The sequence below is a fragment of the Hyla sarda genome, chromosome 8 (assembly GCF_029499605.1).
Source record: "Hyla sarda isolate aHylSar1 chromosome 8, aHylSar1.hap1, whole genome shotgun sequence".
Taxonomy (NCBI): Eukaryota; Metazoa; Chordata; class Amphibia; order Anura; family Hylidae; genus Hyla; species Hyla sarda.
Genome location: NC_079196.1, coordinates 9,938,521 through 9,965,318, shown reverse-complemented (window position 1 = coordinate 9,965,318; position 26,798 = coordinate 9,938,521). Strand labels below are relative to the sequence as shown.

General features: G+C 45.3%; 1 protein-coding gene across 3 annotated transcripts in view; it reads right to left on the bottom strand.

The window, feature by feature from the left end:
* Positions 1-26,798, bottom strand: part of MYLK (myosin light chain kinase) — a 245,807-nt gene that overhangs the window by 126,957 nt on the left and 92,052 nt on the right. For all 3 annotated transcript variants that reach the window (XM_056533517.1, XM_056533518.1, XM_056533519.1), the window contains exon 12: positions 11,206-11,358. In XM_056533517.1, the coding sequence (XP_056389492.1) occupies positions 11,206-11,358 (153 nt within the window). The remainder of the gene's footprint in view (positions 1-11,205; positions 11,359-26,798) is intronic.

The following is a 26,798-nucleotide window of genomic DNA, read 5'->3' as shown; positions in this document are numbered from 1 at the left end:
CACTGCCCTGCACCCTACAATCCTATGCACGCTACCCTGCACCCTACAATCCTATGCACAGTACCCTGCACCCTACAATCCTATGCACAGTACCCTGCACCCTACAATCCTATGCACACTACCCTGCACCCTACAATCCTATGCACAGTACCCTGCTCCCTACAATCCCATTTATACTGATCTGCATCCCCATAACTCTGTGTCCTGTAGTTCTCTTTGATTTTCCCAGTTGTAGGTTTTCTTTTAGCGTGTTGCAGATCCACTTTTTATGTTGCTTTTGTGATGTCTTCTCTATGAGAATGCAGAAAGGCAGTCAGTTGTGCATCTCGCTGTGTCTAATTCTGTAGGACACGCATCTCGGCTCTTGTGCAGATCTTGACCTGGCAGGTGAGGCCTTGTGTAGAAGGGATTAATGGATAAACTCTGTGGTAAATGCTCACAAGGTCAAGAGCAGCACCTCCACCAGAAACAATTTACCCCGGACCTGGTCATGTGATGGTGCCAGATAAAAATTGCAATGTATTTAAAACCCCAAAAGATGCATGTTTTTCAGCTCCCAGATGACTTTAATGGGAAAGTAACATGTCACTAAATAGGAACATGTCCTCACTTTCATGCTGCCTGAAGGACATATCATTGGGCAGTCCCTGGCGGCTTCACTTCGCCTCACCAGCCTTGATTCATAGCTCTCTCTCCCTGTTTTAAAATTAATAGAGATCTATCAGTCAAAGTCAGTGAGTCCGGCAGAAGCCACCAGGGACCACCCAGATGACTTGGGTTCAGGCCACATAAGGCTAAGTTTTTACTTATTTTTTGCCCTGCGTTTTTTGTTTTGAAAAAAAAAACAAAAACAAAGGAAAAATGCCTGAAAAAATGCCAGTGCAATTTCCTGCGTCTGGCGTTTTTCCTGGCGTTTTTTCATTTGTGTGGAAATAGCATTTATGGCCCCTTTGGCATTTATTTTTTTTTATTTTTTGGTACCCAAAATTTGTTCGGTACCAAAAAAAAAAAAAAAAAAAGGATGCAGTAGTGATAGAAAAAAATGTATTTAACGAAATGTATATTTTTTATAACAAAATTTGTATTCATTTTTTATAAAGTGTGCGTGTTTCACTTTTTTTCTCTCTTTTTTGCAATTTTTTTTAGGTAGTACTACTACTCCTAGCATGGAACATACTGTTTCATGATGGGAGTAGTAGTACCTGTACTAATAGACAAAGCGCCTGATGCGATCGTCCATAATATAGCAGAGATACGGAGCGGGTCTATACAGCGCTCACATCTCTGCACTATACTCCAGCCAGTGATGTGAATAGAAATTCACATCACTCATTCATATTTTCCGCCCAGAGTGGGGATTGGCCGGATGGTTGCAGCCAATCACAGCTCTCAGCGGGAAATATGAATGAGCGATGTTCTATTCCCATCACTGGCCAGAGTATAGTGCAGAGATGCCAGCGCTGTATAGAGCCGCTCCACATCTCTGCAATAGATAGGATGACACCCGCTGTGATCTTTTCTTAACTGCAGGTACTACTACTCCCATCATGGAGCACACTCTGCTCCATGTTGGGAGCGGTTGTACCTGCAGTTAAGGAAAGATCACAGTGGATGTCACTCCTGACACCTGCTGTGATCCTCCTGTATAATGTATAGATTTGGCGGCTGCTCTTCTATGGTCCCCTGCACTGCCGTATATATACACACCTATTCATATTTCCCACAGAGAGTTGTGATTGGCTGGAACCATCTGGCCAATCACAGCTCTGTGGGAAATATGAATAGGTGTATATATACGGCAGTGCAGGGGACCATAGAAGAGCAGCCGCCAAATCTATACATTATACATGAGGATCGCAACGGAACCCGGGGCGATCTGCCAATTAGTACAGGTACTACCACTCCCATCTTGGAACAGTGTGTGTTCCATGCTGGGAGTAGTAGTACCACCAAAAAAATAAAGAATAAAAAGTGAAAAACACACACACTACATTTGTATTATTGTTGGCTATATTTTTAGTGCCCTGCCCACCCACATAAATTGATCCCTGTTTAAAAATTAATAAAAATGTTGTTATAAAAAAGAAAAATTTCGTTAAATACAATTTTTTACATAACTACTGTATCTTTTTTTTTATTATTTTTTTTTAACCCCTTAAGGACCAGTGGTTTCTCTGTTTTTGCACATTTTTTCCTCCTTACCTTTAAAAAATCCTTACTCTTTAAATTTTGCACCTAAAAATCCATTTGATGGCTTATTTTTTGCGCCACCAATTCTACTTTGTAATGACTTGAGTCATTTTACCCAAAAATCTACGGCGAAAGCGAAAAGAAAATCATTGTGAGACAAAATTGGAAAAAAAAGCCATTTTGTAACTTTTGGGGGCTTCTGTTTCTACGTAGTAAATTTTTCTGTAAAAATGACACCTTCTCTTTATTCTGTAGGTCCATAAGATTAAAATGATTCCCTACTTATATAGGTTTGATTTTCTTGTACTTCTGAAAAAAATCATAACTACATGCAGGAAAATTTATATGTTTAAAATTGGATCTCAGGCACTGAGCAGTCATTTGACGATCGGACACCAGGAGGCAAGGTAGGAGATCCTCCTCGTGTCCCAGAGCTCTTCAGGATGCCGCAATTTCGCCGCGGACATCCCCAACAGCCCCCCTGAGCTAACCGGCAGTGATTTACTTTCACTTTAGACGCGGCGTTCAACTATGAACACTGCGTCTAAAGGGTTAATAGCACGCGGCACCGCGATCATTGCCGCGCGCTATTAGCCAGGGGTCCTGGCCGTGCCCAACCCGCTATGACGTTGTGGCCCCGCGTTATAGAAAGGGAAAGGACTCAGTACGTACCGGTACGTCCTTGGTCCTTAAGAGGGTAATGGTACCCTACGAAATTTTATTAAAATTGTATCTCCACTACTTTTTTGGATCGCTAAAGTCCAAAAGAGAAAAAAAACAGCCTGAAAAAAACGGCAAAGTTAAAACCCACATGGCGTTTTTCTTGGCGTTTTTTTACTCCAACAGACTTCTATGGGAGAAAAACGTCACGATTTCAGGGGGGAAAAAACACCAGTGGCTCAACACCTGCGATTTTGCAAAACTGCCAAGGAGCTGAAAAACTCCAAAAAAAGAGTGAAAAAACGCCAAAAGGATACAAAAAAAATATTCCAAATTGAAAAACGGCAAGTGGAAAAAGAATTTTGCGATTTCTCATTGATTAACAGCTAACATCTGGCCGCAGCGTTTTTTAGCCAAAAAGAATTGGCGTTTAAAAAAATAAATAAAAAAAAAACAAGTAGAAACTTAGCCTAAGGGTGATGACAGGTCTACCCCTTTAACCTGTTCAGGACGCAGGGCGTATGCATCCGCCCTGCATCCCGAGTCCTTAAGGACGTGGGGCGTATATATACGCCCGTGGGAATTCCGGTCCTCGCCGCTAGCCGGTTGGGGACCGGACTGGAATGCCTGCTGAAATCATACAGCAGGCACCCCAACGCATCACCCAGGGGGGTCCTGAGACCCCCCCCCCATGTCGGCGATCGCAGAAAATCTCATGTCAATTCAGACATGCGATTTTCTGCTATTCTGGGCTGATCGGGTCTCTGGTGACCCGATCACCCGGAAAATTACGATGACCGGAGCTGTCAGGGACACCCCCAATCATCTTGAGGGCTAGGAGTGAGGTCGCAGAGCTGCGATCTCCTCCTATCCCCTGCCATTGGTCAGAACTGATTCTGACCAATGGCAGAACCCCCCCCCCCCCCCTGTTCTGCCCACCCCTGGATTTCGAGGGGATTGTGGGAAGAAGATGGAGGCCGGTACCTGCAGGAGAAGATGCCTGGAGATCCCCGATCGCCGCTGGAGACTGCTGGATCCTGGCTCAGGTAGGGAAACTACATATGGGGGGGGGGGGGGGGAGAATTGAAAGTGAAAATGAAGTGATCTTTACTGTGGCAACCACTAGGAAGGCCAAACTGCAACTCCCAGCATGCCCAGACAGCCAAAGGCTGATTGGGCATGCTGGGAGTTGTAGTTTTGCAACATCTGGAGGGTCACAGTTTGGAGACCACTGTTACAGTGGTGCCCAAACGGTAGCCCTCCAGATGTTGCCAAACTACAGTTCTCAGCATGCCTGGACTGCCCAGGCATGCTGGGAGTTGTAGTTCTGTAACATCTGTCCCTTCAGATTTAGCAATTTTCATACATTTTTGCTGCTCTACTTTGAAGCCCTCTAATTTTTTCAAAAAGCAAAAATATGTCCATTTTATGATGCCAACATAAAGTGGACATATTGTGTTTGTGAAGAAAAATAAAATGTATTGTGAGGGTGCATTTACACGAATATATGTGTCACGTGACAAAGGCCCCTGAAGTGCTGCCCTCTTTGTGCCTGCTAATAGCGGCAATCCGCCGCTACCAGCAGACACACTGCGATGTGCGAGTTACCCTGCAGTGTACTCGCACACATCGCGGCCGCTCTCTGTGTAGCTCAGGGAGCCGGGGGAGCGGCCGCGATGTGCGGTATGTGCACTGCGACTCGCACTTCACAGTGTATCTGCTGGTATCGGCGGATTGCTATTAGCAGGCACAAAGAGGGCAGCACTTTTGGGGCCTTTGTCAGCGGATCAATCAGTAGAGAGCTTCAAAGTTAGAAAAATGCTAGATTTTCTAAATTTTCATGAAATTTTTAACCAAAAAAGGATGCAAGTAATGCCGAAAATTTACCACCAAAATAAAGTAGAATATGTCACGAAAAAACAATCTAAGAATCAGAATATTCGGTAAAAGCATTTTCACATTATTAATTCGTAAAGCGACAGTGGTCAGAATTGCGAAAAAGGGCTCAGTCCTTAAGGTGAAAAAGGGCTCAGTCCTTAAGGTGAAAAAGGGCTCAGTCCTTAAAAGGTAAAAAAGTTCATCCTTGATATCTCCCAATTTTTTTTATCTACTCCTGAATATTGCTCCAAAAACATCAAGAACTGCAAGTGTGAAACCCACCTAAGATCTTTAGTTGTCAGCAAATGGAAACATTCTTTCTTATTTAGATTCAGGATCTTATTTACAGCTGGTGGTTTGCTACACATGAATCCAGCCTAGTCAATCCTCAGTAAGGGTGCCTTCACGCGGCCGTCTGTCCCCGTTTTTTTTTTTTTTTTTCCCCGTAAACGGATGAAAAACGGTTTTAAAAAATCCCATTCATGTCAATGGGATTTTTTTTACAATCCGTTAACATCCGTTCGTACCCATCTGCACTCGTTTCCATTTTTTTAACGGTAGAAAAAACGGCACATGCAGTATTTTTTCTTCCATCAAGAAGAAATTGAAGAAAAAACGGATACAGTAAATTTAACATTTAAGTCTATGGAAAACAGATGAGCTTTTAATGTCATCTGTTTGCATCCGTTTTGCATGCTCAGAACAAAAACATTTTTTTTTGTTTATTAAAGGGGTTCTCCACCATAAGGTGATTTTAGTATGTACCTGGCAGGCAGTAATGGACATGATTAGGAGGGATCTGCGCTTATCTTGGGGCTAAATGGCTATGTTGTGAGATTACCATAACACTGTGGCTAGCTGTTTTTGAACTTTTATTTCCTGTTTGACTTTTCTTCTTTTTTTTTTTTTTTTACTACAAATCCAACAATTCCATCTTCCTCCCTCCCACACATCAGCCACCCCACCCATTGAAACATAAATGAGCTGCATACATTCAAATCAGTGTGGTTTTCAATCAGGGTACCTACAGCTGTTGCAGATTGATCTCTCTCCCACCATCGCTCCACCCATTGAAGCAGACAGGCTCCTTGTCATCAGCTGACTAGTGAGTCAGGTCTCGGCTGCATTGCAAGCTGGGAAAAATCTGAGACAACAGTCATTTTGTATGCTGGTAAAAATAAATTGTGGAGTGAAAATCACAGAAGAATTGTGAGAAAACCATCACACACAGGTACAGACATTATATTATGAACTACACTAACTTTACAGCCCCTGTAGCTTAGTCAAATGAAGAAAAACAATTCCTGGAATACCCCTTTAACTGAACAATAACGGATCCAAACGGATAACATCCGTTATCGTCTGGTTTTTATTTTTGATGGGAGAAGAACGGGATGGGTCTAGACGGCCGTGTGAACGCAGCCTTAACTGAACACAGCAGCAGCACAAATCAATACCCAGTAGTTTGTTACAATGTAGCAGTTGCTAGTGAACAATCTGAATTTATAACTGTTTACTTCACTGAATACAATTGTAACAAATTCACAGATAGGGGAATTCTAAACTCTGTACCAGTCTTCTCCCTCTGAATGGAAACAAAAATATTCTCATTCTCTGACAGCAAGAGATCATAAAATGGTGCGGAATAAAAAACAAAGCTAGAAGTTTACAAAACGATTAAACTTTTCTGACAACTTAAAGGGAATGCTAATATAATAAGAAAGAAAGGGTCCCAGTATTCTGAGTGTCGGTCCCCTTTCTTCTTATATACGTACCAGGTCCTCGGGCACCAACACTTATCTGCAGTGCCGACCTTCCTAGGACTGTGAAGGCAATGCTAAAGCTGTTGTCACGTAAGTGACTGAAATGACTCGTGAAGATCTCCCCTATGTTTATGCTGCGCCCCAGTTCTGTCCACCGCTGAATGAGCGGATTGGTTTTTCTCTACTTTTTTATAGCAGTTATTGGGGAAATCCCTAAAAACCTGACAATGGTGCTGACAATGGACTATTCAGGGCTCAGCCTGCATTACAGCTCTGTCCACTACAAGTAACATCTGACGGGTGATCACACTGAAGAGATGACAGATGAATTGATGGGTAGGTGCTGTGCTGGCTGCAGCACCACAATTTGTCCTATATAAGTGACATATATAAACAGCTGAATAATATACAGAATCTGATTAACCCCGAGTGTCATCAGTCCACAGATCAGGCTGCATGATTGAAAACTACTACTCCTACCGTCCACCCCGTACTCTTAGTAAGGCTCAGGGATCCGGGCACAGACACGGCCTGTCCATCACACAGGGCAAATCCTGCTCTGGATTTCAGCCGATTAAACTTCATAGAAAGGAAACCTCCCTCTGGATAATGAGATTATTATGAAAGCGGCAGGTCCCCCCCACCTTGTACTACAATAAACTGCACAGCATATAGAACAGGGGGCTACAATAAACTTAGGGGACTAAACCTATTGCTCCTAACAACCAGCTGTGTCCCTCTGATGACCATTTTTCCATCCAGGCAAAATCCTAGACCAGTCTCTAAGGACCATCTATACAGACACACAATAGAGCCACTATAGGGTTAAGTGCACATCGGTGTCAAGTCAACTACTCCCAACATACACCGAGAGACTATAATCTCCATAATCGTCCCCCCCCCCCATTGGTAATCCTCAGATTTCATGATGTCTTGTACACATTCAAGGCCCCCAGTGCCAGAGGCAGCAAAACAACCCAAAACATCACTGACCTCCCCCATATGTCACTGTAGGTTCTGTGCTCTTCTCTTTGTAGGCCTCATTTCGTTTTCGGTAAACAGTAGAATGATGCGCTTTACCAAAAAGATCTATCTTGGTCTCATCTGTCTACATGACGTTTTCCCAGAAGGATTTTGGTTACTCAAGTTCATTTTGGTAAAATGTAGTCTTGCTTTTTTATGTCTCTGTGTCAGCAGTGGGGTCCTCCTGGGTCTCCTCCATAGTGGGGTCCTCCTGGGTCTCCTCCATAGTGGGGTCCTCCTGGGTCTCCTCCAGAGTGGGGTCCTCCTGGGTCTCCTCCAGAGTGGGGTCCTCCTGGGTCTCCTCCAGAGTGGGGTCCTCCTGGGTCTCCTCCATAGTGGGGTCCTCCTGGGTCTCCTCCAGAGTGGGGTCCTCCTGGGTCTCCTCCAGAGTGGGGTCCTCCTGGGTCTCCTCCATAGTGGGGTCCTCCTGGGTCTCCTCCATAGTGGGGTCCTCCTGGGTCTCCTCCATAGTGGGGTCCTCCTGGGTCTCCTCCATAGTGGGGTCCTCCTGGGTCTCCTCCATAGTGGGGTCCTCCTGGGTCTCCTCCATAGTGGGGTCCTCCTGGGTCTCCTCCATAGTGGGGTCCTCCTGGGTCTCCTCCATAGTGGGGTCCTCCTGGGTCTCCTCCATAGTGGGGTCCTCCTGGGTCTCCTCCATAGTGGGGTCCTCTTGGGTCTCCTACATAGTGGGGTCCTCCTGGGTCTCCTCCATAGTGGGGTCCTCCTTGGTCTCCTCCATAGTGGGGTCCTCCTGGGTCTCCTCCATAATGGGGTCTTCCTGGGTCTCCTCCATAGTGGGGTCCTCCTTGGTCTCCTCCATAGTGGGGTCCTCCTGGGTCTCCTCCATAATGGGGTCTTCCTGGGTCTCCTCCATAGCGTTTCATTTCATTTAATTGTGGATGGATAGTTCGCACTGACACTGATGCTCCCTGAGCCTGCAGGACAGCTTGAATATCTTAGGAACTTGTTTGGGGCTGCTTATCCACTATCCGGACTATCCTGTGGTGACACCTTTCATCAATTTTTCTCTCCGGTCCGCGCCCAGGGAGATTAGCTACAGTGCCATGGGTTGTAAACTTCTTGATAATGTTGCGCACTGTGGACAAAGGCAAATCTAGATCTCTGGAGATGGACTTGTAACCTTAAGATTGTTGATATTTTTCCACAATTTTGGTTCTCAAGTCCAAGTTCTCAAGCACGCACAGACACACAATGCAAAGACTAAGTGAACTCTCCTTTTTATTTGCTTTCAGGTGTGATTTTTATATTGCCCACACCTGTAACTTGCCCCAGGTGAGTATAAAGGAGCATCACATGCTGGAAACAATCTTATTTTTCCACAATTTTGAAAGGTGCCAATAATTGTGTCCAGACCATTTTTGGAGTTTGGTGACATTATGTCCAATTTGCTTTTTTCCTCCTTTTTTGGTTTAGTTCCAATACACACAAAGGGAATAAACATGTGTATAGCAAAACATGTGTTACTGCAATCCTTTTCTGTGAGAAATACTTCATTTTCTTGAAAAATTTCAGGGGTGCCGACATTTACGGCCATGACAGTATATTAGCCACATTTTAGCACTATGAGCCCAGTAGGGAGAAGCCTCCATTACAAGCAGGTGTCAGGCAGCCCCTTGTTCTTCAATGATAAAAAATGGTACTGTGGCTATAGCTGAAATCTCCTGTGCCCTTCCTGGGGAGCGCTGCACATTAATCCTACATTTCACGGACAAGTTCCAGATCCCCGCCTGTGTTCTGCTTACAATAAATACATGACAGTAATGTGCGTCTTCACGGCGCAAAATTTATGTTCCATAATGATTTGTGTAGGAATTGACTGCAGCACCTACAGACATTTTCCACTTATTTTATTCCTTCATCCTGCGGGATTAATCAGGAATTCCAGCTACTGCCCATTATATATTCTGTGTGTGTATATATATCTATATATCTATATATGTGCAGACCAATGCTCAACAGGGTGATGGCTGCTGGAGGCTAAGAGGGTACAACTTACTGACACAAAACTAAAATTCTTGCCTGGTTTGGAAGCAGGAGAGGAGACGTCAGTAGCAGATATGGCCTCCTTCTATTCACAACCAAAAACAGGAAAGCACAAAAAACGGGGTGAATTATTAAATTAGACCTTTATCCTTTGTGACCTTTCTGTTCCAAACTAGACCTTTCCCCTAATTTTGCTAAATTAATCAGTCTTTGCAACGTATAATGAAGTTGCTTAGTTTATTTAATGCACTTTCTTGTCGTGCGGTTTGTACTCCACCTATTGAGTGAAAGTGAAATTGTAGTTCCATAAAAATGTTGCAACTTTTTAACAATAAAATAAATTATAAACGAGCCTAAAAACTCATGACACTTCAAGCACTCCCTTTTTAGGCTGAAGCCCCACTCCTTTAGAGGAGGAGGTACAAAGTTGGCTAAAAAGCAGAAAAGTATTTTTTTCCAGCAAAAATAAATCTCGGACAAAAATGTGCAATTTTTTTATTTATTTTTTTACACACCAGAAAACTGGCAAAAAAGCCTTGATAAATCCCCCACCCCCTTTGTATTTTAATTTCAATGAATAATAACATTCTGGTTTATATCAAGGGGCTGGAACCTCATTCTGAACTAATGAAGTTCATAGCGAAGTTTGTTAGTTGTATCAGGTCTAAATCATCCTCTGTGAGCTAAACTGTGTGGACCCCAGACTGGAACATGAAAGGCTGTGTTCACACTATCATCAATAGCTTCACAATATTTGGTGGGAAGAAAAGTGCAGCATGCAGCGGGCACGATGATGGGACCCAGTGGACCCCATTATATGTCAATGGGGATAAATGTAGAAAAACATGACAGGAGAGATATTTTTGCTGCTGCTTTGTTTAACTCACAGAGGATTGTCTAGACTGGAAACAATGTAACAAGACCACAGCTCTGAAAAGTTAGCATGGCCTTAGGCTCTTGATGTACAGAAGCATGTTCTCATTCACCAAGCCATCAGAGCACAGATATTGATGATGAACTGACAAATAATGTGTATTAAAGGGGTACTCCGGTGAAAACCTTTTTTCTTTTAAATCAACTGGTGGCAGAAAGTTAAACATATTTGTAAATTACTTCTATAAAAAAAAATCTTAATCCTTCCAGTACTTATTAGCTGCTGAATGCTACAGAGGAAATTCCTTTCTTTTTGGAACACTGATGACATCACGAGCACAGTGCTCTCTGCTGACATCTCTGTCCATTTTAGCAACCGTGCATAGCAGATGTATGCTAAGGGCAGCATGGTGGCTCAGTGGTTAGCACTGCTGCCTTGCAGTGCTGGGGACTTGGGTTCAAATCCCACTAAGGACAACAATAAATAAAGTGTTATTATTATTAATATAATAATGTCAGCAGAGAGAACTGTGCTCGTGATGTCATCAGAGAGCATTCCAAAAAGAAAAGCATTTCCTCTGTAGTATTCAGCAGCTAATAAGTACAGGAAGGATTAAGATTTTTTAATAGAAGTAATTTACAAATCTGTTTAACTTTCTGCCACCAGTTGATTTAAAAGAAAAAAGGTTTTCACTGGAGTACCCCTTTAAAGAGTTCCAAAAAAACTTTCATTGCACAATGATGGAGATAACTATACACATCTCAACCATTACACCTCTTGTAGTATTAGAGGCTACAGAGATAAATCACTCACCGGTCACAGTCACCGTCGCACTGCAGGAGGCCGTGCCACAGCGGTTCTGCGCCAGACAGGTGTAGACGCCCTGATCTTCTGGAAGAGCATCTAACACTGTCAGCTCCGCGATCCCCTCATCAAATGTAGCGCGGGCATACTGGATGGGCTGATCTGAGGAGGAAGAAGAGATTATAGAATCAGATCTACAGCTGGAAACACATTTATTCATCAGAGTATATACACAACAGGAACAATCACAACTAAAGAAAAATCATAAAAAAAAATCAAAAAATTTAAAATTCCTCAAAAGGACTACAGCATCAGAGATATCGTGGTGCCCTCATGTGGTTAAAAGTGGAAATGCTATGTAAAGTAAAAAAGAAAACTTGAGAAAAGCATCATTGGTAAATATTGTGCCTGCAGCCTGATGATTGTAAGATTTTCTTGCTGCTTGTTTAGACTTTATCAGGGCAGCATAGAAATTTTTATTACATAATATGTGTGAGAATACCCATTCCAGAGCTGCATTCACTATTCTGCTGGTGGGGTCACTGCGTACATACATTACATTACTTATTCTGTACTGATCCTGAGTTATATCCTGTATTATACTCCAGAGCTGTACTCACTATTCTGCTGATGAGATCACTGTGTACATACATTACATTACTTATCCTGTACTGATCCTGAGTTATATCCTGTATTATACTCCAGAGCTGTACTCACTATTCTGCTGGTGAGGTCACTGTGTACATACATTACATTACTTATCCTGTACTGATCCTGAGTTATATCCTGTATTATACTCCAGAGCTGCACTCACTATTCTGCTGGTGGGGTCACTGCGTACATACATTACATTACTTATTCTGTACTGATCCTGAGTTATATCCTGTATTATACTCCAGAGCTGTACTCGCTATTCTGCTGGTGAAGTCACTGTGTACATACATTACATTACTTATCCTGTACTGATCCTGAGTTATATCCTGTATTATACCCCAGAGCTGTACTCACTATTCTGCTGGTGAGGTCACTGTGTACATACATTACATTACTTATCCTGTACTGATCCTGAGTTATATCCTGTATTATACCCCAGAGCTGTACTCACTATTCTGCTGGTGAGATCACTGTGTACATACATTACATTACTTATCCTGTACTGATCCTGAGTTATATCCTGTATTATACTCCAGAGCTGTACTCACTATTCTGCTGATGAGATCACTGTGTACATACATTACATTACTTATCCTGTACTGATCCTGAGTTATATATCAGACAGGAGGCTCATATCTTATGCATTAATCTTTCTTTATTAATGCCCATAGCAGAATATTCACTATTCAATTAAACGTAATGGAGAAAAAACTTCAAAACTACAACTCCCAGCAGTCCTTGGGGCACAATAGCCACTCCTATCCCTGTAGCCCCTATATAAGGACTGCCTCTTCATCTAACTTCCTCTTTCTTTCTGCTCATAGCAGCATACAGATAAGTGTTCCTTACAGTGTTTTACTATTATAGCTTATTCTTACTTATATATATATATATATATATATATATATTGGCTCAGCGTATGTGGAACTATTACGCTGGTTCATTTTGTTTATAGGTTATATATAAGTATATATATTTCTGCCTATAATTCGCCCGCTCTTTCACCTTCATTCCTACTTCTTTTACCGGAGAATTCCGGTGCTTTACTGACTACTCCCCTCTGGTTCCCTTTCCCTTCTTCCTTAAGTGGTCGCCATTTACCTGGCGCCGACATTTTCTGCTTCTCCTTCATCCTCTTTTCGCGCGCGCGGGCGAGGGGCGTGCCCTTCAACGCAGACCGCTCTCTCTCCACGGCCTGCGATTGAAGAGTGGGCGTGCCTTTACATTTAGTCATTGGAGGGCGCTCCTGCGTCCTCCAATCATAGCCCTAGGGACGTAGTCTCGCGAGACTTCGTCCCTGAGTGCAGAGGCTCTCGTTCTCCCCTCCCAGCGCAGCGCCAGTACAGCGCTAGCGGTGTGGAGGACGGAGCCTGTAATCTGCTATCAGGTCTTACTTAGTCTTGCTATTAGCTTCTGGGAGACAGAATTTATTCTGTATCCCCTGGTTAGATTACTTGTTTTTAGACTTACCCACCTATATATTTTAGTCTAAATTGCTACATCATGGCTGAGGAGCCCACATCTGCTCCCCCTAGAGGGGATGGCTCTCCCCTAGACTCGGCACAGTTTATGACTGCCAGCCAAATCCAGGACCTTATTAATAAATCGGTACAAGCGGCCCTAGCTTCTGCCATGGTACCTTCTGGGTCTCAATCCTCAACCCACATGATGTCAGCCCCACCACCTCAGGGCGGTGAACCGCCTCTCAAAAAAGGCAAAGCTTCCCAGAAAAGGAAGCATGTCTTGGCGGCATCCGACTCCCCGACAGGGGAAGAAAATAATATGTTCCAGGCAGCTCCTACCCCGACCTGCCAACCCCAACATCCCTCAGACTCCACTCGACCCCTGGGCCTCGGGGAGTTAAAAGGGAAGAGGCAAAGGTCCGCTAGACGGTCCAAACCCAATTCGTTCGTAGATTCCTCAGATGAGGATTCGTCTGCTCATTCAGATGAAGCTGACGATGATGAGTCTGAAGCAATGGACGAGGATGTTGGGGACACTGCGTTTGATACCAACGCAAACCCTGCTACGCAGGACGAGATTATCCTAGACGCACTAGGTGAGCCGTTCTTCCACCCTGACGCGATCTCCCACCCGAGATCTGGTGACTGGACCCCACTTCCCCACGTATCACAATACGTGGAATTCTGGGCACGTAAGTCCTTGGACAAGACGAGCCGCAATAAATTAAGGGCAGAGTGCCCCAGACCCTTTGTACCACATAAGGTGGTTAATACCCCGGAGGTGGACCCGGTCTTATCAAAGTACCTCATGAAATCAGGTAAATTCCCCAAAAAGGGGATTGAGCGCTCATTTCGGACCATCCAGGAACGTATCCTGGACCTGATTGGTCCCCTTACGAAAATTCTAAACCTGTCTGAGCAGGCGGCAGCGACGGACCAACCTGTTGATCTCCGTCAACTCCGCGGATGGGCACAAAGGGCTATTTGCCTAGCGGGCAGCGCCAACACCACCTGCTCAATAGAGAGAAGGCGCTCTATCCTCATGCGCCTTGATCCACAATTGTCCCATTTAGCTGAGACCGAGCCTGGTCCTTCCGCGGAGGGGTTGCTGTTTGGCGATAGCTTAGTGAAAGACAAACAAATTTGTCGGGCTTTTCACTAGCTTAGATAAGGCCCAGTCGTCCCTAAAAAAGTCTGGGACCAATAAAATTTTTCCCCGGGCCGGCAGAGGTAAAGGCCGATCTGCCGGCCGCGCTCCTACCTATCGGCCACACGGCAGGCAATCTGCTCAGTCACAATACCATCAGGCTCCTCCCTCCTACACCATGCCAGTGGCACAGCCGGCGCCATTCTTCCCACCCCGTGGCAGGCCCTGGCGCGGACGTGGTGGACGTGGTTACCCCAGATCTAGACCCCATACCGGTGAGTACACTCTATATTCCACACTCTCGTATACCAGTGGGGGGACGTCTGAGGTATTTTACCCACGCTTGGTCTGCGATTACGGCAGACGCGTGGATCCTAAATACGATATCGGGGTTCGTAATCGAACTCCAATCCTTGCCGACGATGGGCATTATGCCGACCCCTATCAGGTTCTCGAACCAAAACGTTGCCCTAATAGACAACGAAATAAGGGATCTCCTGGCCAAACAGGCAATCCAGGAGGTAGTCCACTCCTCTCCAGGTTTTGTAAGCAATCTCTTCTTAGTAAAGAAAAAAGGGGGCGGTTACCGCCCAGTGATAAACCTTCGAGACCTCAACCAGCATGTCACTTATCGACATTTCAAAATGGAGGGGATTCATTTCCTTCGGGACCTCCTTCATTCCGGAGATTGGCTCGTGAAGGTGGATTTAAAAGACGCCTATCTCACCGTCCCGATACAACCAGAGTCTCAACCCTTTCTCCGTTTTCTCTGGAAAGACCGAATGTGGCAATTTACTTGCCTACCGTTCGGCCTATCCTCCGCCCCATGGTGTTTCACCAAACTCATGAAACCAGTGGTGGCGTCCCTGAGGAGCAGAGGGGTACGTCTGATCATTTATCTAGACGACCTCCTTATCATGGCCAGCTCCAAAGCTTTGGCATCTCTCCACATGGAGTGGACGTTATCACTATTGCACGACCTAGGGTTCATAGTCAACCGAGAAAAATCGGTTCTAACCCCGGCCCAAGAGATGGAGTTTCTGGGTTTTTTGGTAGACACCAATAATGCCGTCCTCCGTCTTCCCAAGGCCAAACTAGCCCTGATACGCAAAGAAATCAGGGCGATTTTGCACAAGGGTTGCTTATCCTTACGGATCCTGGCGCGCCTAGTGGGTCTTCTGGCAGCCTCCATCCAGGCTATATTTCCAGCCCCATTGCACTACAGAGCCCTTCAGAGGCTCAAGATCATGCACCTGAGGCAGGGCCTCAGATATGCAGACGAGGTTCCCCTCTGTCAGGCGGCCACCGAAGAATTGCACTGGTGGCTTCGTCATGCCGTCGAATGGAACGGCAAGACCATTTTCAACTCCAGCCCGGACATCATCATAGAGTCGGACGCGAGTCGTCAGGGCTGGGGAGCCCGTTGTGGAGCGGATTCCACAGGAGGGACATGGTCCGTCTCGGAAACTTCCCTGCATATCAATGCCTTGGAACTTCTAGCGGCGTTCTTTGCCGTCAGGAGTTTTCTTCCACACGCGTCCAATTGCTGTGTATTACTACGCATGGACAACGTAGCGGCGGTTCAGTACATCAACCGCTTGGGGGGCACCAGATCCAGAATCCTTGCGGATCTCGCGAAAGATTTTTGGCACTTCTGCCTAGCCCGCGACATTGTTCCGATAGCGGAGTATATCCCAGGGGTCTCCAATTCGGTAGCCGATTGGAATTCCCGCTACCTCCTCGATTCCAGCGACTGGCGATTGAATCGATCCGTTTTTCTGCGGTTGAGACGGCTCTGGGGTCCGTTATGCGTGGATCTCTTCGCTTCTCGCCTCAACCATCAACTGCCATGTTTTTTCAGCTGGAGACCGGATCCGGAAGCGTCTGCGGTAGATGCTCTCCGCCAACCTTGGCCGGAGGGGATACACTATGCGTTTCCCCCGTTCCAGTTAATACCCCGGGTTCTCCTACATACTGCGAACCTGAGGGCGACGGTTGTGCTGATCACACCCTGGTGGCCAACACAGCCGTGGTTTCCTCTCCTCCTGGGGATGACCGTGGATTACCCCAGACTGCTCCCTCACTCCCCGCATCTCCTCACCAATCCGACCAAGGGTCTCCACCCGCTAGTAGTGGAGGGGAACCTAACTCTCCTAGCGTGGTTGGTTTCGGGGTCCCGGACGAGGATAACGACCTTTCAAGATCGGCTAGGGATCTCCTCGCCTTGGCCTGGGCCCCCGGGACTAGATCGGCATATCGATCAGCCTGGAGACTCTGGGTTCGTTGGTGTGATCAACGGCAGGTTGATCCCGTACATGCACCTGTGTCGGTAGTGGTCAACTATTTGGCAGATTCTTTTGAATCTGGCAAATCTTTTAGCTCCATCAATGTGTACCGGTCGGCTATTTCAGCTTATCATTGCCCAGTGGACTCTTTGCCGGTTGGCAAACATCCGCTTGTCTGTAGGCTTTTGCGCGGCATTAAATTTAAGCGTCCCCCGCGGCCTCGATACCAGGCGACCTGGGATGTTTCCAGGTTACTTGATATGTTTTCTACGTGGGAAGATAATAGCAATCTCCCCTTGAAGCTGTTATCGTATAAACTAACTGTCCTCTTATGCTTGGTTTCTATCAAGCGTGTCTCGGACGTGAGGGCATTGGACATCTCTAGGCGACAATTCTCGCCTCAGGGGGTCAAGTTTGCTGTGGTCCGTAGAACCAAGACGGGTATCCAATCAGTTTTTTACCCATTTTTCCCTGCGCATCCTCTGATCTGCGTTGTCCGTTGCCTGCAGGCATACGAATCGCGGACTGCAGATTTGCGATCTACGGATTCCTCTCAACTGCTGGTTTCTTACGTCAAACCTCATCACCCGGTCACTTCCGCTACTTTAGCACGCTGGGTACGTTCTGCCATGGAAATGGCGGGCATAGACATATCCCTGTTTGGAGCCCATTCATCCAGGGGCGCTATGGCTACTAAGGTGGTCACCTCAGGGGGTTCCCTTTCTGATCTATTAATGGCAGCCGACTGGTCTTCCGAAACCACTTTTCGCCATTTCTACTTCAGACCGGAGGAACATGTCTCCATGTCTGTTTTATAGGCTTGTCAGATTATGTTGTCGCATGTAACTTAGCTAGTTTTGTTAGCTTTGAACTTGCATAAGATATGAGCCTCCTGTCTGATATATAAATAGAGATTTTCCTAGCTTGTGACGGAAAATATAAGTTATATGAAGACAGGAGGCGAGTATCTTCCCTCCCTACCCACCCTATTACGTGTCTTTTGTTCTATTCTCAGGTTACTGAACGAAGATGGTGGATCCAGGTTGGCGGTTGATACGTTCGAACTAATGTTCGGGTTCCTTGGTCCCCGTTGGGACGACATCTGTCTCCAGAAGTTAAAGTCCTTCGGCTCCCGTTGGAGCGAGGCGGCGCCCTGAGGTCCTAAGGGTCTAGGGCCGGTTGGAAGACGATTCCGGTTACTGTGCAGCAGGCGAATTAGATTACCGATCGCTGTTGGTGTCCGGTGTACGGATGACCTGTTGGTCCAAATCGTTTTTTCTTACCTAGGGTCTCTGTTGAGACACAGTTGGAGTTTGCCGGTGGATCTTCGACACCTAAGATATCGGGCCGGCTGGCTGCGACGTCGGAAGATTGCGGTGCTGATCAGTTATCATCTCTAGTCCAGTGCGGCGGTGTTTCGCATGAAGAAAGAGGAAGTTAGATGAAGAGGCAGTCCTTATATAGGGGCTACAGGGATAGGAGTGGCTATTGTGCCCCAAGGACTGCTGGGAGTTGTAGTTTTGAAGTTTTTTCTCCATTACGTTTAATTGAATAGTGAATATTCTGCTATGGGCATTAATAAAGAAAGATTAATGCATAAGATACTCGCCTCCTGTCTTCATATAACTTATATTTTCCGTCACAAGCTAGGAAAATCTCTATTTATATCCTGTATTATACTCCAGAGCTGTACTCACTATTCTGCTGGTGAGATCACTGTGTATATACATTACATTACTTATCCTGTACTGATCCTGAGTTATATTCTGTATTATACCCCAGAGCTGTACTCACTATTCTGCTGGTGGGGTCACTGTGTACATACATTACATTACTTATCCTGTACTGATCCTGAGTTATATCCTGTATTATACTCCAGAGCTGTACTCACTATTCTGCTGGTGAGGTCACTGTGTACATACATTACATTACTTATCCTGTACTGATCCTGAGTTATGTCCTGTATTATACACCAGAGCTGTACTCACTATTCTGCTGGTGAGGTCACTGTGTACATACATTACATTACTTATCCTGTACTGATCCTGAATTATATCCTGTATTATACTCCAGAGCTGTACTCACTATTCTGCTGGTGGGGTCACTGTGTACATACATTACATTACTTATCCTGTACTGATCCTGAGTTATATCCTGTATTATACCCCAGAGCTGTACTCACTATTCTGCTGGTGAGGTCACTGTGTACATACATTACATTACTTATCCTGTACTTATCCTGAGTTATATCCTGTATTATACTCCAGAGCTGTACTCACTATTCTGCTGGTGAGGTCACTGTGTACATACATTACATTACTTATCCTGTACTTATCCTGAGTTATATCCTGTATTATACTCCAGAGCTGTACTCACTATTCTGCTGGTGAGGTCACTGTGTACATACATTACATTACTTATCCTGTACTGATCCTGAGTTATATCCTGTATTATACTCCAGAGCTGTACTCACTATTCTGCTGGTGAGATCACTGTGTACATACATTACATTACTTATCCTGTACTGATCCTGAGTTATATCCTGTATTATACTCCAGAGCTGTACTCACTATTCTGCTGGTGAGGTCACTGTGTACATACATTACATTACTTATCCTGTACTGATCCTGAGTTATATCCTGTATTATACTCCAGAGCTGCACTCACTATTCTGCTGGTGGGGTCACTGCGTACATACATTACATTACTTATTCTGTACTGATCCTGAGTTATATCCTGTATTATACTCCAGAGCTGTACTCACTATTCTGCTGATGAGATCACTGTGTACATACATTACATTACTTATCCTGTACTGATCCTGAGTTATATCCTGTATTATACTCCAGAGCTGTACTCACTATTCTGCTGGTGAGATCACTGTGTATATACATTACATTACTTATCCTGTACTGATACTGAGTTATATCCTGTATTATACCCCAGAGCTGTACTCACTATTCTGCTGGTGGGGTCACTGTGTACATACATTACATTACTTATCCTGTACTGATCCTGAGTTATATCCTGTATTATACTCCAGAGCTGTACTCACTATTCTGCTGGTGAGGTCACTGTGTACATACATTACATTACTTATCCTGTACTGATCCTGAGTTATGTCCTGTATTATACACCAGAGCTGTACTCACTATTCTGCTGGTGAGGTCACTGTGTACATACATTACATTACTTATCCTGTACTGATCCTGAATTATATCCTGTATTATACTCCAGAGCTGTACTCACTATTCTGCTGGTGGGGTCACTGTGTACATACATTACATTACTTATCCTGTACTGATCCTGAGTTATATCCTGTATTATACCCCAGAGCTGTACTCACTATTCTGCTGGTGAGGTCACTGTGTACATACATTACATTACTTATCCTGTACTTATCCTGAGTTATATCCTGTATTATACTCCAGAGCTGTACTCACTATTCTGCTGGTGAGGTCACTGTGTACATACATTACATTACTTATCCTGTACTGATCCTGAGTTATATCCTGTATTATACTCCAGAGCTGTACTCACTATTCTGCTGGTGAGGTCACTGTGTACATACATTACATTACTTATCCTGTACTGATCCTGAGTTATATCCTGTATTATACCCCAGAGCTTTACTCACTATTCTGCTGGTGAGGTCACTGTGTACATACATTACATTACTTATCCTGTACTTATCCTGAGTTATATCCTGTATTATACTCCAGAGCTGTACTCACTATTCTGCTGGTGAGGTCACTGTGTACATACATTACATTACTTATCCTGTACTGATCCTGAGTTATATCCTGTATTATACTCCAGAGCTGTACTCACTATTCTGCTGGTGAGGTCACTGTGTACATACATTACATTACTTATCCTGTACTGATCCTGAGTTATATCCTGCATTATACTCCAGAGCTGTACTCACTATTCTGCTGGTGAGATCACTGTGTACATACATTACATTACTTATCCTGTACTGATCCTGAGTTATATCCTGTATTATACTCCAGAGCTGTACTCACTATTCTGCTGGTGAGGTCACTGTGTACATACATTACATTACTTATCCTGTACTGATCCTGAGTTATATCCTGTATTATACTCCAGAGCTGTACTCACTATTCTGCTGGTGAGGTCACTGTGTACATACATTACATTACTTATCCTGTACTGATCCTGAGTTATATCCTGCATTATACTCCAGAGCTGTACTCACTATTCTGCTGGTGAGATCACTGTGTACATACATTACATTACTTATCCTGTACTGATCCTGAGTTATATCCTGTATTATACTCCAGAGCTGTACTCACTATTCTGCTGGTGAGGTCACTGTGTACATACATTACATTACTTATCCTGTACTGATCCTGAGTTATATATCAGACAGGAGGCTCATATCTTATGCATTAATCTTTCTTTCTTTAATGCTCATAGCAGAAACATCATGCAATTTTTTCAAAACAAAAAACTACAATTCCCAGCAGTCCCCTGTACACTCCTCCCCTCCTAGCCTGACTGGCTGCTATAAAAGGGGGCTGCTTGTAGATCCTCTTCCTCTTTCTTTCTGCTCTGGCAGCAAGTTAAGTATATTGTCTAGTATTTGTACGTTATATATTTTCATATTTATAATATCATATATATAATTTCATTATTGTATATGGTCATTCATATAAGATTCATTACTGCAGATTTTCATATTGTTATTTTGTACGTTTTATTGGTTTCACATCTATATATATAATATACAGCTTTCATCTGCGTGCAGGTTGTGTGTCATTTACCGCACACACCTCCACGCTCCTATTTACTGTCCTTATCTTCTCTCCTCCTTTCCTTACCCCCCCCCCCCTCTCTCTCAGTCTGTTCTTTACCGTACTCCATCTTGGGGGGGGGGGGCCTTCGCGCGTCTTCTTGCCAGTTTTTCCCGCCGTGATCCTCTCTTCGCGGGCTCAGAGTGTCGGAGGCGTGGTTTTGTGATGCACTCCGGACACTCTCGCTTCCCTCATAGGCCGCGCGACCTATCACAGCGCTTGCGGTCGGAGTCTCGCGAGACTACGGCCGCGAACCCTGTAGCTGGTTTACGCCCCTTCTTCCCGCCGCCAGTGTTATGCGAACGGAGTGAGGGAGCGCCAGCATCACGTACGGTCTGTTGTATTCTTTGCCAGTGGCTCAACCCGCACCATTTTTCCCCCCCCCGGGGTCGACCATGGAGAGGACGCGGGGGACGTGGTTATCCCAGGTCACGCCCGACAACTGGTGAGTACCCTTCCACTTTCACTACCAAGTACCTTAGTGGGGGGCAGGCTAATGTATTTTACCCACGTCTGGTCCACGATTACGGCAGACGCCTGGGTTCTCAACACGGTGATGGGATACACCGTAGAATTCCTGTCTGTGCCAGTTCTAAATGTTATTCCACAACCAATACGGTTTTCTGTTCAAAATGTAGCCCTCATAGACGAGGAACTACTAGAACTTCGGACAAAAGGGGCTGTTCTGGAAGTAGACCCCCAGTCTCCAGGTTTTGTCAGCAACCTCTTCTTAGTCAAGAAGAAAGACGGCGGCTATCGCCGGGTGATAAACTTAAGAGATCTAAACCAGCATGTGACATATCGTCACTTCAAGATGGAAGGGATCCATCTATTAAGAGATCTTCTGCGGCCAGGAGACTGGCTAGTGAAAATCGACCTAAAGGACGCATATCTCACCGTCCCAATGCACCCTTCCTCACAGAAATTCGTAAGATTCCTGTGGAGAGACTGAATGTGGCAATTCACTTGCCTTCCATTCGGTTTGTCGTCGGCCCCGTGGTGTTTCACCAAGTTAATGAAACCCGTGGTAGCTGCTCTTCGGAGCAGGGGGGTGAGACTCATAATATATCTGGACGATCTACTGATCATGGCACGGTCCAGGTCTCAAGCTCTGCTACACAAGCAGTGGACAGTGGCTCTGTTAGAGGAATTAGGATTCCTCATCAACCACAAGAAGTCGGTGCTACATCCGGCCCAAGAGATGGAATTTTTGGGTTTTCTAGTGGACACCCAACTAGCCGTTTTACGTCTACCAACATCAAAACTGGCTCTGATTCGCAAGGAAATCAGAACGGTTTTACGCAAGGGTCAAACTTCTTTGAGGCTGATCGCACGGATAGTCGGCTTACTGTCGGCTTCCATTCAGGCGATTTTCCCAGCTCCACTCCATTATCGAGCACTCCAACGCCTCAAAACCCTGCATCTCCGGCAGGGTTTACGGTACGCCGACGAGGTAACACTATGTCCCGAATCGGTGTCGGAGTTGCATTGGTGGTTGCGTCATGCCGTAGAATGGAACGGCAGGACGATATTCAACTCCTGTCCGGATGTGATCATAGAATCCGATGCGAGTCGCCAAGGCTGGGGAGCTCGTTGCGGGCAGGACTCCACCGGAGGGATATGGTCAGAAGAGGAATCTCTTCTCCATATCAACGCTCTGGAACTCCTGGCAGCGTTTTTCGCTATCAGGAGCTTCCTGAGACAGAGGTCCAATTGTTGCGTATTATTACGCATGGACAACGTGGCGGCAGTACAATATGTCAACCGCAGGGGAGGCACGAGATCCAGAATTTTGACGGACATTGCGTCCGACTTTTGGCATTTCTGTCTGTCCCGGAATATCTTTCCTATAGCGGAATATCTTCCAGGGGTCGCCAACGAGGTGGCGGACTGGAATTCTCGCTACTTGATCGACTACAGCGATTGGACCCTGGATCGGTCGGTTTTCCTGGCGCTCCAAGAATTATGGGGCCCATTACATACGGACCTCTTTGCCTCACGCCTCAACTGTCAGTTACCCCGATTTTACAGTTGGAGGCCGGACCCGGAAGCGTCTGCAGTGGACGCACTCCGCCAGAAGTGGGCGACAGGGACACATTATGCGTTCCCTCCGTTCCCTCTGATTATCAGAGTCCTTCTTCAAGTTGCGACTCAGAAAGCGACGGTGGTTCTGCTCACTCCATGGTGGCCGACGCAACCGTGGTTTCCTCTCCTGTTGGGGATGTCAATGGACTATCCCAGATTAATTCCGCACTCACCTCGTCTCCTAACGAATCCAGCCAAGGGTCTTCACCCTCTGGTTCTGGAGGGCAATCTCACGCTCCTAGCGTGGTTGGTTTCGGGGTGCCAGACCCAGGTGGCGAACTTTCACAATCAGCTAGAGATCTCCTCGCCTTGGCCTGGGCCCCCGGGACTAGATCGGCGTATCGATCTGCATGGGCCTTGTGGGTTCGTTGGTGTGATCAACGACAAGTTGATCCCACTCAAGCACCTGTTCCAGTCATAGTGAACAACCTGGCGGATTCTTTTGAGATAGGAAAATCTTATAGTTCTCTAAATGTGTACAGATCCGCCATCTCGGCATATCATTGCCCGGTGGACTCGTTACCGGTTGGTAAACATCCGTTAGTGTGTCGTCTCCTCAGGGGAGTTAAATTTAAACGTCCTCCTCGTCCTAGGTACCATTCTACTTGGGATGTCTCCCGGGTGTTGGATACGTTTTCCTCTTGGGAAGACAACGAGATATTGTCATTGAAACTCCTGTCTTTTAAGTTGACTACATTATTATGTCTTGTTTCCATTAAAAGAGTATCGGATGTTAGAGCTCTTGACATCTCTAGGCGTCAATTCTCACCTGAGGGAGTACGCTTTTCCGTGGTTCGGCGAACCAAAACGGGTTTGCAATCAGTATTCTATCCCTTTTTTCCGTCGCACCCCAAACTTGTGTGGTGCGCTGTCTCCAGATGTACGAGACTCGGACAGCGTCGGTACGGTCGCTTAATCATAGCCAATTGTTAATATCTTACGTGCAGCCGCACCTACCGGTTTCCTCGGCCACTTTGGCCAGGTGGGTGAGATCAGCCATGGAATTAGCAGGGATTGATATTTCCCTATTCGGTGCTCACTCGTCTAGAGGAGCAATGGCCACGAAAGTGGTTACTTCAGGAGGTTCTTTGTCAGACCTCTTGTTGGCGGCTGATTGGTCGTCGGAGACGACTTTTCGCCATTTCTATTTCAGGCCAGAAGAACATGTGTCGGTATCAGTTCTTTAACTGTTATGTTTTGTCTTCTTTTATTCGAAGTTAGCTTTAAACTTGCATAAGATATGAGCCTTCTGTCTGATATATAAATCTAGATTTTCCTAGCTTGTGACGAAAAATATAAGTTATATGAAGACAGGAGGCGAGTATCTTCCCTCCCGACCCAACCCTATTATACTGTTTGTTGTCTTTCCAGGGTATTGAGCGGAGACGGTGAAGACGTCCTGGTTTTGTAGAAGACTGATGTTTTCTGTCGACATTGTTCATTAACAGTTTTGCGGTCCTGTTGGCCGGCGGTTCGGAAGGGTCCAAGCGCCACGGTTCCGGTGTTCGATGGTTCGGTTGCCGTTCAAGAAATTCGCATAAAGAAAGAGGAAGAGGATCTACAAGCAGCCCCCTTTTATAGCAGCCAGTCAGGCTAGGAGGGGAGGAGTGTACAGGGGACTGCTGGGAATTGTAGTTTTTTGTTTTGAAAAATTGCATGATGTTTCTGCTATGAGCATTAAAGAAAGAAAGATTAATGCATAAGATACTCGCCTCCTGTCTTCATATAACTTATATTTTCCGTCACAAGCTAGGAAAATCTCGATTTATACACCAATGAACACAAAGAAAGATGGAAGTAATTCCGCGCTGCAAGTCGTCACTCAATGAGGTAAGAACAAGGGGTAATACTGGAGTCCTAAGTTTTATTAACACACACAACGCGTTTTAAGGATGAGATGGCCTTATCATCAGGTGCGTACAATAGAGCAAAATACATGAATATAAGAGAAATCAAAAGTACACGTCACTTCCATGGGACTGACGGGCATTCAGATACACCCATATTAGATTACAAAATATATCAGAACACTATATAAAATATATCAAATATATTCTATAAAATCACAATACAAAATGTCACAGTAAAAATTAATTATGTAGTGGTCCTTTCAATCGTCTCATTCAATCCGGGTATAATGTGTTATTCCTAAAGATCCAGAAGGATTCATGATTAAATAACTGCTGAAAATTATTTGGACAATTCTCAGGGATAGAATCAATGACACACAAAGATAACTTATGTCACCAACATGCACCAATGTTATATGGAGAGATAAACTGTGAAGCATGAACTTTATGTTAATGTTATGTCGGTGCTTATTAATTCTAGCTCGCAATGTTTCAATAGTCCGACCTATATACTGAATACCGCACTGGCAAGTTAATAAATACACCACATACATGAGGAACAACTTAATACAATACACTGATTTTTACTTTTGAAATGCTGGCCACTAGAGGTCTCCCTACTGGTCCAGCAAGCATTTTCCCCCCTCGTACGCACAGAGTTTGGACTGCTCCTGGCCGGGCAGAAGTCCAAACTCAGGATGTGATGTCAGGCCAAAGCTTGCTCTCTGCCTGTATATGAAACAAGCAGAGAGCGAGCGCAGTGCAAGGGCGTGTGCGCGGTGAATACCTAATTTGCCTGACCCGACCCCCTCCTCATTTGCATATCCCCACCCCCTTCATCGCCCCCTGTAAAACTGAGCCCGTTCTCCGATGTTCCTCCTCTCTGTAGGGCATGTGCAGTGCTAAACAGGAGGAGGATACTCAGCTGCCAGCCGTGCTATGTACTGAATCCTCTATGCACGCTCCTGAGAGGGAGCACAGGATAGAGGAAGAAGGGCTGAAGTGAGCCCAGACAGGCTTCAGATGATGTCCCACCTGCCGGGCCATGCCCCCTTCATCCCTCACACAGGCACGGAGCCGTGAGCAGCCATACAGGGCTGAAATAGGGGGGGGGGGGGGGGGGAGATTAGTTTATGTATAAATCATTAGTCAGACCACATATGGAGTATTGTGTACCGCACTGAGCACCTGTATATAAGAATGACATGGCCGAACTGGAGAGGGTGCAGAGGAGGGTGACAAAGACAATTAATTGTATGGGGGGGATAACAGGACCAAGACAGGTTTTATTTAGTTTAGAG